Source organism: Solanum dulcamara, chromosome 2 (assembly GCF_947179165.1).
Source record: "Solanum dulcamara chromosome 2, daSolDulc1.2, whole genome shotgun sequence".
NCBI lineage: Eukaryota > Viridiplantae > Streptophyta > Magnoliopsida > Solanales > Solanaceae > Solanum > Solanum dulcamara.
In genome coordinates this window covers 26,731,002-26,747,183 of record NC_077238.1, presented here as the reverse complement: position 1 = coordinate 26,747,183, position 16,182 = coordinate 26,731,002, and the positions used below count along the sequence as shown (strand labels likewise).

Below are 16,182 nucleotides of genomic sequence, written 5' to 3'. Positions count from 1 at the left end.
TAACACCCCAAATATTTTTAAACCAAGACCCAAACCATTATTCATATGTGTATAGGATCGAACATGATGACTTTTAGTTGTATATATGAGTTAGGATCAATTTCTAAGTATTTGAAGTGCATTATATGTGTTTTAGGGTCATAAGGGATCTCTAACACCAAGCCAAGTCTAAAGAATTTCCATCGGCTAAGTTTTCGTATGAGTCTGGAATAGGGTCAACTTTAAATGCCTATATCTCCTATTTTATAAGGAATTACGTATTCCATGACCTATTAAATTAAAGGTTTTTGAATCTTCTTTTTAAAGCCACCAAGTTCTCCTTAATTCGATTTCAGAGTCAAATGTTATGATCATTTTACCAAAGACTATCACTGCAGCAGTTTTGGGCATGGCGCGGTGAGCCAGCAGAGCGCCCGAAACTAGATGCAATAGTTTGGCCTGTGGCGCAAAGCTCCACTATGGAGCCTGTAGGGTTTTGAGCCTATTTTCCAGATTTTTGTTGAAGGGCAACTTGGATAATTCCCTAACTATATATATATATATGAACTTGGAGCGTTTTGGGGTCAGTTTTACAGTCTTTCACCTCCAAAAAACCCTAATCTTCATCCTCTTCTCTCCCAAATCATCTCCTAAAAAAATCCTCTCTAATTCAAAGGATTCAAGCTTCTCTTTGAAGACCAAGAATCAAGCTTTCTTCAAGTTTCTCTCTAAGGTATGTGGGTTTTCATCCATGGGTTCTTCCACCCATGGAGCCCAAATGTTTTCTCAACTTAGTATATCAATTTTAAATGATGAAATCTTATGGGATTTTACATGATGGTTCCAAATGCATAAATTATGGTATATTTTAAGTTTATTTACTCCTATTGATATATATATATATATATATATATATATATATATATATATGTATATTGACTCTTAATTTCAAGTGATGAGTTTTATGGATATTCATACTACGATTTCAAATTTATAAATTCTTGAATATTTAAATTTTATTTGTGTATATTGACTTATGTTGATTCTTATTTACATGAAACGGATGAGTTTTCAAGGTCCTTATATGAGAGCTTGAAAGTAGTTTTAAATTATATTGATGGGTTGTTTTAAGATGTTTAAATGATGAATTTCTTCACTCTCATGCATGTTAGCATTGATTTAAATGACTCGAAAATTTGATTGATTTGAACCTACCTAGGTTCCTATGATAAAGTAAAGTTGAAATGAAGTTTGATTCCAATGAATATTATGATGTAAATGCTTATGAAGGGAAGTCTTTATGAAATGATTGATTGATAAAAGGGCTTCTTAGCCAAAGTAAGGTTTCAATGTGAAAGGACAATACTCACAATGAATCAAATGAAATATTTAAGGTTATGATATGACATGTATAACATCCCTATATGTCGTCAATGCTTTTGAGCATTTTTCCAAAAGGTAGGTCCGATTAGTATGGTACCCGGAATACCATCACTGATTGCAGACCTAATTTTCTTATAAATCAAGGTTCATTAGTAGGATGGTAAATAGAGCATGGCAGCCATGATGATATTATAAACCAAAGGTTTTAATGAGCTATTCCACCAATGATGATTTGATGTCTAAAGTTATACAATGCTTATGTTATTATGATATTTAAATATTATTCTATGGGATTGACCTAGCACCGAATGTAGAATATAGATGGGGACTCGATCTAAGAGGTCCTTAAGTAAAGTCTCATGTTGCATTAACTATGTGCCACTATAGAGCCTTTGTCGGCTAGGCCTTTGTAGCCACCAAATGTTAAATAATTGAATGTAAACTGAATGGAGTTCTACCCGACAAAAAGTCTCCATGTGCCAACGTAGGGATTATGTTGGATTCCATGTAATAGCTCGCATGGTCTTAAATGTCGATTATGGTCACTTCCCCACAAAATGAATATTTTAAGGCTTCATATAATGATGTCTAATGCATGCATTCACTTATGCATATTTCTTACTCATGTCTCTCTTATGTTCTTCATTTCATAGCATACTCACATACTTAGTACATTCAAAGTACTAACGCATACTTTTGCCTACATGATATCACCATATAGGAACCGACGTCGCTCCTCGACCTCCTCTACGTGGCTAGCTCGGATTAGTTTGAAGATTACTTGTAGTAAGTTCCCATGTTTCGGGAACAACATCCTTTTTATTCTAAGCTTATATTTTATAGAATATTAACACTTTTATTAAGACATTTCTTGACACTTATTTTGAGGGTGAGGTAGGGATATGTCTTAGTCCCCGCCAAATCTTTAATGTAGAAGGTATGGTTGGACATAAAAAAAGATGTTATGTTGTCTTTGACTCTTATTAAATGTGAAGCCCCTTAGTCTCTACATCCCTTTTGTTTTCCGCTTGATTTATTTATTATTACCAATGAAATGCTTAATGAATGCTAAGAGGCTTGGATGAGGTACCTCCGGGTGTCTCATTCGCCATGACACGTCTAGATCCTAGGTTTTGGTCATGATATCAGGTATAGTTGTCCAAAGGGATACTACTTCAGAGCATTCGAAGGTTCAAACCGTCTGTATGCTATGTCTAGTCGCCAAGAACAGGAGAACTCACCAAACATCATCACTAGAATACTTAAAGTCCTTTCTTATGATGTTTATTCTTTACTTGATCTGGGTGCATCTCTGTCCTTTGTGACTTCATATATAGCAGTGAAGTTTGGGATTCATCCCGAACGTCTTCTAGAGCCTTTTAGTGTTAATACTCTTGTTAGTGAGTCTATTCTAGGGAAAGGAGTCTATAGAGATTGTACAATTTCCATTTATCATAAAGACATTACATATGAATTAGTTAAGTTAGACATGGTAGATTTCAATATCAATCTCAGCATGGATTGGCTTTATGCCTGTTATGCCTCAGTTGATTGTAGAACCCGAGTTTTCAACTTTCAGTTTCAAAAGAAGCTAGTCATTGAGTGGAAGGGTAGTCCAATAGTTCCTAAGGGTCACTTCATTTCATACCTTAAGGCCAGAAAGTTAGTTTCTAAAGGGTGCATCTACCATATTGTTTGAGTTAGAGACGATAGCGTAGAGAAGCCATCCCTTCAGTCAGTTCTAGTTGTAAATGGATTTCTTGAGTTCTTTCTTGATGTTTTACTTAGAGTCCCTCTCTACAGAGAGATAGACTTCAGAATATATATCCTTCTAGATACCCAACTTATCTATATTTCATCAAACAAAATGGCTCCAATCGAGTTAAAATAGTTAAAAGAGCAGTTAAAAGATCTTCTTGATAAAGGATTTATTAGGCCAAGTGTCTCACCTCGTGGCGCTCATGTCCTATTCGTGCAAAAGAAAGAAAGTTCCCTTAGAATATTCATTGACTATCGCTAGTTGAATAAGGTTACCATAATGAATAAGTATCCCCTTCCCAAAATCGATGACATATTTGACCAACTTCAGGGTGCCACTTGTTTCTCTAAGATAGACCTCAGGTCATGTTATCATCAATTGAAAGTGAGAGAAAGTGACATCCCAAAGATAGCCTTCACATCTCGATATGGTCATTATGAATTTCTTATTATATCTTTTGGTTTGACCCTCCTGCAACATTCATAGACCTCTTGAACAGAGTGTTTAAGCAGTATCTATGCATATTTGTTATTTTATTCATCAACGACATCCTGATTTATTCTAGAAACGAGGAGGAACATGCCAACCATCTCAAAATTATTATCCAAACTCTCAAATATAGGGATTTGTATGCAAATTTTCTAAGTGTGAGGTTTGGCTTGCATATGTGGCATTCCTAGGACATATTATTTAGGGTGAAGGTATTTGAGTCATAGAAAATCGAGTCAATAAAGAATTGGCCCATATACCCTAACTTGAAAACTTCCAGTGATCTCATAATTGAGCATCCAGTTTCTACGAAGGGTCTTCTAAGTCTCTAGATAGTTCCAAGGTCCGCAGAACAATCCGTAGACGACCCATGGCAATTTTAATGAGGGATAGTTTTATCTTTTTCCACCCTTTTCAAAATTAAAAACTGATATTTTATGCCTAAACTAAGTCCCTTATCATTACCCTACAACACTTTACTCTCATTAATACTTAGAATTTTTAGAGCAAGGATTGAAGAGTAGAAAAGGTTAGGGTTCGAGCGCTTTGATCAAGTTCTTCGATTTTTGCCAAGATCATCATTCTTCTAGGTATGTAAGGCTAATCATAGCATTGGATTGAATTCGTCCTCATGCCCTACATCTCAATTTCGTCAGTAAAGAGTTCAAGCTTGAATTAATCTTGTTATATTAAGTTTACAGTTAGTTATGTTACTTCCTATTGAGTTCTCCATTTATTTAACCCTATTGGAATCATTCCCATACTTCGAGTTCATAAATTATTGTTAATGTTTACATTCACATGAACCTTAATTGAATACTGATAACTGCTTCTTATTATGCAATGTTTGAGTTGAAGTGTGATACATTTTCAAGTATTGATTGAGAAAGGAGTTTAAGTTCATTTATATCACTTGAGTTATGAAACTATTTTATAGATTTTATGCATGTTACTAAGTTTAAATGAGCTAGAGTATTGAGCATTATTCTAGAAAGAGTTTGTGTAGACACAAGTAGTCTCAATTGCATGTTATTGTAAAGAGAGTATTTAAAGAGTTTTGCGAAATGAGTTGAGCTTATCAAAGTAAAGTCCAATGATACTAAATGAGATATATTTTGATTATTTTCACTCACGTGAGTATATGAGTGTAATCGCATTATTTTGGGAGTAGTATTGAGAACCAATTTGGTCAAGAGTTTAGATAACTCAAACTCAATAAAGTGCATAGCCAGCGCAGGATAGGATTGTGCCATTGGTTTGGGCGACTTCTCACATCATTCCCTGATATAGACTTTTATATGTGTCACGACCCGACCTAGAGCCTAGTCATAATACGGCGATCGAAACCCCGAAGGGCTCCAACCAAGCCTCTTGTATATATCATAAGCATACATAAGGTAAAATATAAAAGCGAAAATATCATAAGAGAGTCAAAAGCATGAATAAAAATTTGAAAATGTCTTATGACAACATAGACTCGAACATATGTCCAACTAGATGCCTCTAAACATGAGTATAGACAGGGGCTAAGACATGTCCCTAGCTCACCCTCAATATATAACATAAACAAAAGTCTTTTGAAAAAAAATAGTAACCAACTTAAAAATTTGTCTCCGATCAATAAGGACTCACCACAACACAGTCGGATAGAGAATGTCTACTAGTTACGTGGACGATTAGGATCTTCAACCTCAACCTCTACATTATGAGATAATGTAGGGAAAAAGTATGCATTAGTACATTGGAATATACTAAGTATGTAGGTGTGACATGCAACATAAATCATGGAATGCAAAGGTCAAGTAAAACACATGATAAGATGGAATAAGTAAAGTCATGAGAAAATCATATTGACCAAAGCATTTAAAAGCATAAATTCAAAATCATAATATACTTAAGAGATCATACATATGTGGGATAGGAATCATAACCGACAATAAGATCATGCGAGCTATAACATGGAATTCGATGATATCCACATCAAAAAAGAGGAGGCTGCTTTGCCAAGGTAGACTCTTTATCATAAACATGTGCTATTTGTGGATCCACTAGCTAGGCCATAAAGGCAACCTATGGTGGCATGTAGTTTATGGGACATGAGGCTGCTACTAAGGCTTTTGGTAGGGCCTCCACCTCAATTCCACTCGGTGCTAAGTTAAATCCCACGGAATACATATATAACATAAGATCATAATTTCATATATCATAGTCATGATTATAGGTTTGAAATCACAGAGTAGCTCATTTTCATAACATACTTGTAATGTGAGAATTTTCCTTTCATCATTACAATCATATTTGCATAATTCATATCGTTAGGCCTTAGGTCACCACATAGGGCCCTAAGTCACCTTACTTCATAACTTACATGAAATTCATACCTTGAACTTAAAGTAAAACTCAATTACATAATCAATTGACTTTGAAAATCATGTAATTCACTTGAAAATATGAATGATCATAAACTTTATATCAGCCCATACATAAGTCATATAGATAATATCATTTGAAAGTATAATTCAAAATACTCATAATTTACATCATGAACCCTAGAAATCAAAATAGGAGAATTTATGGAAAACTCTTCAATTCAATGAAATAACCATCAATTTATATCAAAATAGACTCATGATCATACTTTAAATCATAATTCATGTAATGGGAATAGAGATCATAAAACCCATAAAATACCATACTTTAAATTGATAAAAAATCTTGAGAAATTGATTGGGCTTTATAGATGAGAGAATCCATGAATCAATATCCACATACCTTAAGTGACAACACCAATTAATTTGGAAGAACTTGAGAGTTTTGATAGAGAGCTTGAGTGAATTTACTTGAATTCTTCAATGGAAACCCTTGGGAGCCTTTTTGTAGAGAGAGAAATATTTGATAGATGAATTGTAGAAGAATGAATAGAATTAGGGGTTTAGGTGAATTTATAGAGTCGGACAGAAAACTCAACTCAGACAGAAAACTCTCCCGGGTCCACAACGCGGACCTGTCGCGGATCCTGTTGTTTTGTGAATTTCTTTGAAAATCTATCTTCCGATATACGGGTCCTAAAAATCCACCGAGACCATTTTCCCACAGGTTTTGACCCCCTGATCGATATTTCGAACTCAGATTTTCCAAGAAGATTAAGAATAACGCATTACATGAGCGGCCTATTTCTTAAGGTACGTGCAATCATTTTTGAGGGATGTTACAATATGGATCCATGAGTTGCGTCCCTTATCCTGGGAAGGTATTGGCAGCTCTAGCAACGAGAGCAGTTCATTGTATCATCACGATGCTCATAGTGATGGTTATCGATTAGAGAAACTCTCCAAAGAGTAAATATTACTTTTATATTGAGTTGCATTTACTTACTTATATTTTGTAAAGTATTGACTTATTTTAATATTTACATGCTTTAATTGAGTTGATTTACTTCCGTATTCTTCCTAGTTTAGTATTCAATGAGTATGTTTTATTTCATCTATTTTACATTTACTTACTTCGATGTTGCATCATTTTATGATGCAGATACAGGTGTTAGAGATTCTCAACATGCACATCGTTAAAGATCATATCCATCCATCTTGTTGGTGAAATCTCTTTAGTTTTGGAGGAGCTCCTTTAGTTTCTTTATTTCATTATTATTAATTCTTGAGGTAGTCGTGGGCCTGTTCCGATATCTATCTAAAGTCAAGGAAGTAGAGGTTTATTTCCAGTATTTTAAAGATTATGTTTTAAACATTTACTCACTTGCATTCAGTGTTTTCAGTCATATTATGAGATTTATTTTAAGTATTTAAGATTGTTCACTTCTTTTAAACTTACTTTATCAAGTTGGAGTCTTCCGCTTAGTAGTTAGTTAGGCCAAGGATTTTCTTGGGGACCAGCAATGGTTTCCAAGTGACAGTCATGCCTAAGGTGTAGACTCGGGATGTGACAGTACATATGCTAATTGTATTATTTTGGATATTTTTTTGGTCTATGTTAGACACTTGGATGAGAATAGTTGAATAACTTAACTTTCTAAAATAAGTCTCTTGTATGCCTTGTTGAGCTAATAGAGTATAATGTCACAGATTGAAATGCATTGTTGGTCCTCAGGTAGGAGTGAGCCAATATGTTTGAAAATAAGGGTCAAACATGTTTTGAAAGTGAATTCGAGTAGATACTTATTAAAATCATCATAGGCAACTTACTTTGTTATGCTTAAACTTAAGTTTAGTAGAGTGTCTTGTGTAACTTGCTTGAGTAAAGGCAATACATGGATCATGGATCAACGTACAATCTGTGGATTGGTTCGTTGATGATGTCGACTGACAATTTGCATTTGTTAGTATTTTGAATTTGTAGGTCATTATAAATACTCTTGATAGGTTTATTGTAATAATGAGTTATCAAACTTAGAGTCACGGATTATTATTTTTAGTTTCCAGAGCTTATAGTTTTTATAATTTCTCTCTCTAGTTTCAAGTCTTGTAAAGAATGAAGAACAAAAATATTCCTTTCATATGTTGTATTCAAAGTAAGCATTATGACTTCAATTAATTCTTACTATTATTTGCTTTTAATTATTAGTTAAATCCTCTACTGAAGTTGTGAACTCAAAGGGGGTGTAAGGTTCATAAGTTTTTGTGAGTTGCATAATTTTTTAGAATGAAGATATCAAACTCAAGATGCTAACCCTTGTTTAATAGATTTGTTTAGAGATAAATTGAATTTACATGGCATAATTATTCTTCCTTATCCCTTGTTTAATAGATTTGCTTAAAAATAAATTGAATTTACAAGGCATAATCAGTCGGCATTATCAGTCCTTCTTATCTAAATAAATTATATAATTTAACATCATGTTGAGATAAATCGTTCAACACTTGAGAAAGATTGAATAAAAATGTACGAATTATCTGTAATTGCAGAAAAACATTGAGGCACGGGTTTTATGGTGTCTCGAAAGTCCTCATTATTTTTCAATAGACCTTATTTTGATTTTAGCCGGAAATAAACCCCTTTGAGTTGTTATTTAATTGATCTGAACCTTTCGACATCCACAAACTAAACATTTTTAGAAACTGAGAGACGATCAATATTGTTCTCTTCATCTCCAGCACTAGGGCTGCTTATTGGGCGGATCGGACGGATTATTATGCTTAACGGTTTGACTTAACGGTTATCGGCTTTTAAAAGTACTAATCCGCTAGCCAACCTATAAGATATCGGTTGGTTCGATATCAGATTAGCAATTATCGGATGGTTATCAGGCGGTGTATCGGTGGTGACATATAAGCTACGATATGTAAGTCCCTGTATTTCAATCAACAATCCAAAAATAAGCTATGATATGGATAATCAATTTTATACCAATAGTTTAATAATGTCAAAATCAGTGAAGCACATACCAAAATTAACAGAAATAATTAAAGCAGATTCGAAGCCAATTTAGACATAAAGTAAGGATTTAGCACATTAACATAAAGAATCAGTGAACCAAAGATCTGAAACCTCAAAGAAATTCATGCTTTAGACAAAATTCACAACAAGAGTAAACATGCATCAAAAGAACATATTGGAAAGTCAATAGACAGAAATGACTAAGAGGACCAAGAAGGCTGGAATCGTTGGAAAGTATGGTACCCATTATTGTGCCAGTCTGCGTAAGAAGATTAAGAAGATGGAGGTTAGCCAACACATCAAGTACTTTTGTGAGTTTTTTGGAAAGCATACAGTAAAGCGGAAAGCAGTGGGAATTTGGGGTTGCAAAGATTGCGGCAAAGTCAAAGCCAGTGAGGAGTACAATCTGAAGACTGGGGGAGCAGACTGAGAGTTAGAGCAATCGTCCCCTTCTAGCGGTTGTAGCTTATGATTTGTCTACTTGTTTCGACAAGTTTTTCAATTTTGAGAGAGAAGAGAATGAGAGAATAGAGATGAGAGTATGAGACAGAGGCAACAACCAGCAATGCAAGTGTGCAACTGGCAACTTATTTAGATTTAGGTAAAATTAGGGTCTTATACTCTTGGGCTTGGCCTATTTAATTAAATGGGCTTGGCCTATTTAACTAAGTGGATTTGTCCTATTGAGGCTTATTTTTAGGTTTACAAATTATAATTACCATACATATTTTATATGTTTAGGGATAAAAATATAATAAAATATAATAAATTCTTAACGGGTTAACGGTTTACCCAGTAACAAAATTGAGTAATCCATCCCCCACACCGATAAGCCGTTAATTATAAAATTTAAATCCATTCCCCACCCTCTAATCCGATAACCCAATACCAATGAGCCAATAAGCCAATTTTGCAATTGGATTATCGGTAGCGGTCGATTTTGAACAACCCTATCCAGCACCAACATTGCCTATTCCTTGTGAAAATCATCAATCTTCTCAAATACTGTACCAGTAGAACTATTTTTCTAAATATTAATCAACTTGTATGGTTGATTGCTTGGATTTTCAACATTTTGTGGTTCCTCACAATACTCAAACAACGCATTCACTTCAAATAAACCAGCGATTTGTTCTTCAAATGTACACTTTCAAATCGTTGCTCTTGAACTACAAAAAATTACTTTAACCCTCTTTCAGCTTCAATACTTGTGGCAGTTAGATCATGGGCTTGAATTTTAAAGATGAAGAAGTGAAGTGAAGTGAAGTGTGATTTAATTTGAAGAAGAACTTCAGGTTGCGATTTTGTATAATTTAACCCCACAAGTTTTTAGAAATTAATTTTGTTCCCTAAACTTTTCAATAAGTCTCTTAAAACTAATCTTCAGCTTTATACAGCATCTTCCATTATTACTTCATTTTCAAAATAAGTGGTGTTTTCATCTTGACCACACTTAAGACTACCTTAATAAATACGATGTAACTCTTTAGTAACTTCTTAATTAGGTAAAACTTAATTTATTTAAATAAGGGAAAAATTGGAAAAACATCACTAATGTCTTCTAGATTATGTCAAACACTACTTATATTGAAATTGAGGGAGTAGCAAAGAATATAATTTTATTGACCATGAATAGTTGTTTTAACTTCAGAATAACAGGACTAGATTAAAGATATAAGCAATTAAATAACTTCTCAAAAATGACAGGAATTTTGTTGCAGCACACTGGTATTCTGTACCTTCTGTAGTGAAGTTTAAAGATTTAATCAACCTCTAAAGAAAAAAAGAAATGATAGGAGCACTTACTGCAACAAAAAAAACAAAAATTACACAAGTCCATGAAACTCAGGAACTCCTTGACATGACTGTAGCCAAAAGTTTAAGCTCCAACTTTCTCAATGTTTTCTGAGACAGTTTTCATCCTTGGTCGAATATCTGGATCTGCCTCAGTGCATGCAAGAGCTACATGAAATACAGATAGTACTTCCTTCTTAGCATGGACTTCTTGAAGCAACATTGGTTCTACCATGTCCGATAGTGGATTTTGCTCCTCGAATCCCTTTCTTACCCATCTTACAAGATCTGGAACCTCCGTTGAAGTAGATGTTGTGGGAACTGAGAGGTCAGGAGACTTTCCAGTCAGCAGTTCAAGCAAGACCACCCCGAATGAGTACACATCCCATTTTTGGGTAGGTCTGTTACCAGTGATTCGAGCTTCTGGTGCTCGATAGTTGTTGGGACGTTCTGGTAGAGCAGGCTTCAAGTAAGGAAGAGCTCCACCCATAAAGCCACCAGAAGAGGAGGGATTGTTTCCCGTGATATTGATCAAACGATTGAGGCCAAAATCAGATATATATGGCTGCAGTTCAGTATCAAGGAGAATGTTGGAAGGTTTGACGTCTCCATGGACAAATTTCCTTGGGCTACACTCATGGAGATAGGCTAAACCTCGCGCTGTTCCCTTGGCAATTTTCAGTCTCGTTGACCATGTTAAACTCGGTGATGGTTGCCCATTTCTCCCTGTATAAAGGCAAACGAGATTGTCATCACAACATTTACCACGGTAGGACGAAGAAGATACAAGTTAATAACTTTTCAGCTCAATATTAACATTACACTTGAGGCAAATCGCTGTTCATATTAATTTGGTAAATCCCAATCAGTTAGAGCATGAAACAACTGTCACTATGTCAATACATTCAGATTTAGCACATGGCAAAACAATTTGGAGAAGAGATGCAGAAAGAAACACTCCTCAACTTCTTCAGAATGCAATAAGTTACTGTACTGTCAAATTCCAGCTACATAATTTTAAAAACCAGCAAATTAAGAAACTGGGAACATCAGGTACCTTATAACCAAAGATCATCAAGTATATTTGTCTTTACCAAGGCAGACCCAAATATGTTGTCAGAAAGCAACCAGTTACTCTAGGATAGCGTATGTGTTATAGATTCTTAGAGAAATGTTTATGGAGCAGTGAAGTAGATATTTACAAATGTAACAATGATTTGTGTCGAGGGAAAAAATCTAATTCTTTTAAAAATATAACATTCATGCAGCTATACCAACAACAACAGTGCGAAATTCACTGCAGAACACTAATTTTAGAAAATTCAAAGTCTAGAATCCATCTCAAGGAAGAAGTCCCATTTCATGCTAGATGGTAGTTACCAGATCAGATACTGCAGTTCCAATTTGCTTCGAAAAAGAGAACATCAGTACAGTTAAACTGCACCAGGCGGAGCATTCTCAAATACTTAAATATTAGTGTATGCAAATCAGGTAATAGATCTCTAAAAGACGTAATAAACAATGTAATATCCAGATTTTGTTAGACAGACAGAATACATAACTCCACAACTTAAGGAATTGACCTAGTACAAGACATAATTCAATTCTTGGCCCCTTGTACTTATTGGTTTGCTTTTAATTGATGATAAATCGTTCTCCGCTAGGTTTATAGGGACAATCAATCATATATCACATGGACAAAAACAGAATAAATCCTTCAAAACATGAGAAAATCCCCAAATGCCCTCTACCAGGTTCCATGTGATATCAATATCTGATTATTGCATCTGCAGTAAATCGTTAAAGTCCAGCACATTGACTTTTAGCTGGATCATTATATGTTAATATACTACAATGTGCTTTAACTATCCAATGAAATTGATGGCAAATGTTAGGTTCTTGATTTACCCTTTATGCAGATAACCTTTCATCTACGATACATTATAAAAGACAATTATCAGTGATACAATCAGGCTTAAATCCTAAGCATAGTATCAAGATGCAAACAATAGTCATCCTTCACTCAAGGATTGCAAGCACATGGGACACATTCAAGATATAGCATGTCAATAATTGCTATTCAAAATCATCAAGGAACACTCAATAGCTAATAGTCATTATTTCGTCATCACGCATATATTAAACAGTTATACTAGTGAATAAATACTAGAACAACCCAAACTCCTAACTAACCTATTACCAAAAGTATTGCACTGTTTTTCCACTCCTCAAAAGATGATCAATAAGCATAATACCAATCCAGCAATTTAAAATGAGAAAAGGTTCCAGTCAGAGAATCCATTTATCTGCAATTGGTGGGGCAAAAGAATTACACTTTGCACCCATCAATCTTGGAAAGTACAAACATCCATCAGTGAATCATGCTACTAATGGTAAGAATATAGTATACCCCAATGTCTAAAATATGATGCGTTAGTTATTCTTTCAACAGATAATATCTGCTAAATAAACAAAACTGAAGATGTTTTACTGTAATGAAAAGCTCACCGTGAAGAGCAGAAGCCAAGTTGCCATTTGAAATGAAATCACTAATGAGAAGTTTCTCATCAGGAGCCCAATAATAAGCTCTTAATTTCACAACATTAGGATGCTTAACCCTTCCGATTGCCTGAATCTCCCCTACAAACTCCTTATATCTCTGTTCCCCACCTTCTCCTAACCTCCTCACTGCCACCGGGATACCGTTCCCAAGCACAACTTTGTACACTATCCCCAACCCACTCTTTCCCAATACATAAGCAGAAGCCCTCAACAGCTCATCAAGCTCAAAGCTAAAACCTTTATCAATAGCCACAAGATCGCCCTCTCCACCACTAGCACCACCAACACCACTAGCCCCACCACCACCACCCTTCTCAGACTCAACTTCCGAATCATTATTCGGAAATCCATTAATACATGGGAAATCACAAAGCATTGGCTTCTCATTCCCACCAAATTTCCCTTTTCCAGTACAGCTGCAACCACCAGAGTCTTTCTTTTTCCAATACAAGTAAATAATGACTAGTCCTATGAATGCGACTCCAAATGCATCAGCCAAACAGATCAATATAATGAATCCAGGTTTTAACCCCTTACGCGAATTGGTTCCCTCATTACCAGATGAACCCTGAACTTGTGTTGAATTGTTTGAACTATTTTTACAGTTTTTTTGTAAAGGAAATCCACATAACATGGGATTATTCAAAAATGCTGTTGGTCCTTGATTTGCAAAAGAACCAGTCTGAGGAATTTCACCAGATAAATTGTTGTTCCTAAGGTCGAAACTAACAGTTAAAGGCAAATCACCTACAGATTTTGGGATTCTTCCACTGAAATGATTGAAAGAAAGATTCAAAGTTCCAGAGAGTGACTTCAATTCACCAATATCTTGGGGAATTGAACCATTGAATGAATTCGAGGAAAGATCAAGTTGCTCCAAATTCGCCAGCTCCGGGAACACACCGACCGGAATCACACCGGAGAATTTATTCCTAGCAAGAATGAGCCTCTGTAACTGCCTACAGTTACGGAGATCCTTGGAGAAAGTTCCAGAAAGTGAATTATCGGAAAGGTCCAAATTTTGAAGAAGAGGGAGCGTACAAACAGAGGGAGGAAGTTGACCAGAGATATTATTAGCATACAGATAAATACTATGAAGCGAGGACGCATTAAACAGAGGGTCAGGGATAGAACCGTAAATATTATTTCCGTGAAGATTGAGTCGGCGGAGATAGAGTAACGTTCCCAGCTCGGACGGTAGGTATCCCCGGAGATTCTTACCGGAAAGAGTAACCCCAACGACACGTTGCTGTGAAGAACCAGAAATGTTAGCACATGAAATGCCAGTCCAAGTACAAGGAGTGTCGTCGTTTTCATTCCAGTCGGAGAAAACGGTACCACCGGCGTCATCCATGGCGGACTTAAGGGACAAAAGAGAAAGTCCGTCGGAAGTTAAAGAAAATCCGGTGTGTAAATTGAGCAAAACAAGAAGAAAAACGGATATTCTCCACATGACTTGGTTGGGATCAGTGCCAACCAAAAGAAGTGAGTGTGTGGATAAAGGAGATGACAAAAATAATATTTTTTGTGTAGTTGCAGTGCTGAAGAAAGAAGAAGGAGAAGGGGGAAGTTGGAGGTATTAATTAGTGGAAAGAGACATTGCAGGAGGAGTTTGATTGCAAACGGGGCCCTTCCTAACTGAAGTAGTACAATTAAAGCAATCTCACTTTTGCATTTCCAACATTTTTAGCAACTAAATTCAACTACGAGCCCGTTTGGATTGGCTTTAAGTTAGTTAACTTAAAGTCCCTTTTTAGTTTTTGGACGTATTTACCTGATGCTAACTTTAAGCCAAAAAGTTCTTAAAGTCAGTCAAAAATGAAAAATTAGGATTTCTAACTTTTTTTTTCTAAGTGCTTAAAGTCATTTTCTTTGACCATGGAAATTACTTTTATATCCCTTATATTTTAACTAAATTCCCAAACTATCCTTTTTATTCTTTTAACCCTAAAATTCATATAATTTTCCTCATTTAAGCATTTTTATCCAAACACTCAACTGCTTATTTATAAAAATAACTTTCAGCACTTTAAAGTTCTAAAAGCACTTTATACATAAAAGTTGCTTTTTTAAGCCCATCCAAACGGGCTCTACATCTAATCTGTTTGCCTTTCACTAATATTAAAAACAATTAGAGGCCGTTTGAAATAAGCCTCAATAAATAATTGAATTTATTTGAACAAACTTATTTTAAACAGTTTTATTTATAAGTTAACAGAAAAAAATAGATGCACAGGCTATCAATCATTGTATATTTTATGTGTTATATTTAATTATATCAATACTAAAATTGATTGAGGTCATTTTGTTTCCCTTTCTATGTTTATTCATAGGTTTATACATAAAATTAGCTCATTAGATAAGTCTATGTTTAATATATTAAAATGTGATATAATTCTAGGAATTCTAAATTCTCTTATTATCTTTCAATCAAAAAGTAAAATTTAATTATTTTTTAATATTGCTAAAAAAAATTATCGTTTAACCTATTCTAAATTCAAACTTTTTAAAATCTCAGTACAATCTTTTTTTCTTTTATTTAAATTAAATAGTTTAACATCAATTCAAGAATCTTTTTCTTTCATTTCAGATTTAATTTTACTTGAAATCCTTTGAAGTTTGAATTTGGCAGAGAACTTTTCAATATCTTCAAAGATTAATTATTGTTTTTTTTGGATGGATTCTTGATTTGAAAAAAATTCAAATATATTTCTTGGTTGCTAATTGATTATTCACCTTTTAACCCTATTTTATTGTCAGACTTGTTACTCTTTCTAATTTTCTGGAACTGGAAGTATTCTAATTTCATAGAAGGAATAATATTA

General features: G+C 34.6%; 1 protein-coding gene across 1 annotated transcript; it reads right to left on the bottom strand.

Annotated features, from left to right (window-relative positions):
* Positions 1-10,640: 10,640 nt before the first annotated feature.
* LOC129880476 (receptor protein kinase-like protein ZAR1) lies at positions 10,641-14,989 on the bottom strand. The gene is made up of 2 exons (XM_055954518.1): positions 13,304-14,989; positions 10,641-11,521 (listed from the first exon to the last, which is right to left on the bottom strand). Exons 1-2 carry the CDS (start codon positions 14,808-14,810, stop codon positions 10,881-10,883), a joined length of 2,148 nt encoding a protein of 715 aa, XP_055810493.1. The 5' UTR covers positions 14,811-14,989; the 3' UTR covers positions 10,641-10,880.
* Between the last annotated feature and the right edge of the window lie 1,193 nt (positions 14,990-16,182).

Excerpts from the sequence above, each read along its gene's own strand:
- LOC129880476 (XM_055954518.1), bottom strand. The coding sequence starts at position 14,810 with ATGTGGAGAATATCCGTTTTTCTTCTTGTTTTGCTCAATTTACACACC. Across the intron at positions 11,522-13,303 it reads CTTGGCTTCTGCTCTTCACG|GGAGAAATGGGCAACCATCA; the intron begins GTGAGCTTTTCA and ends GCCTTTATACAG.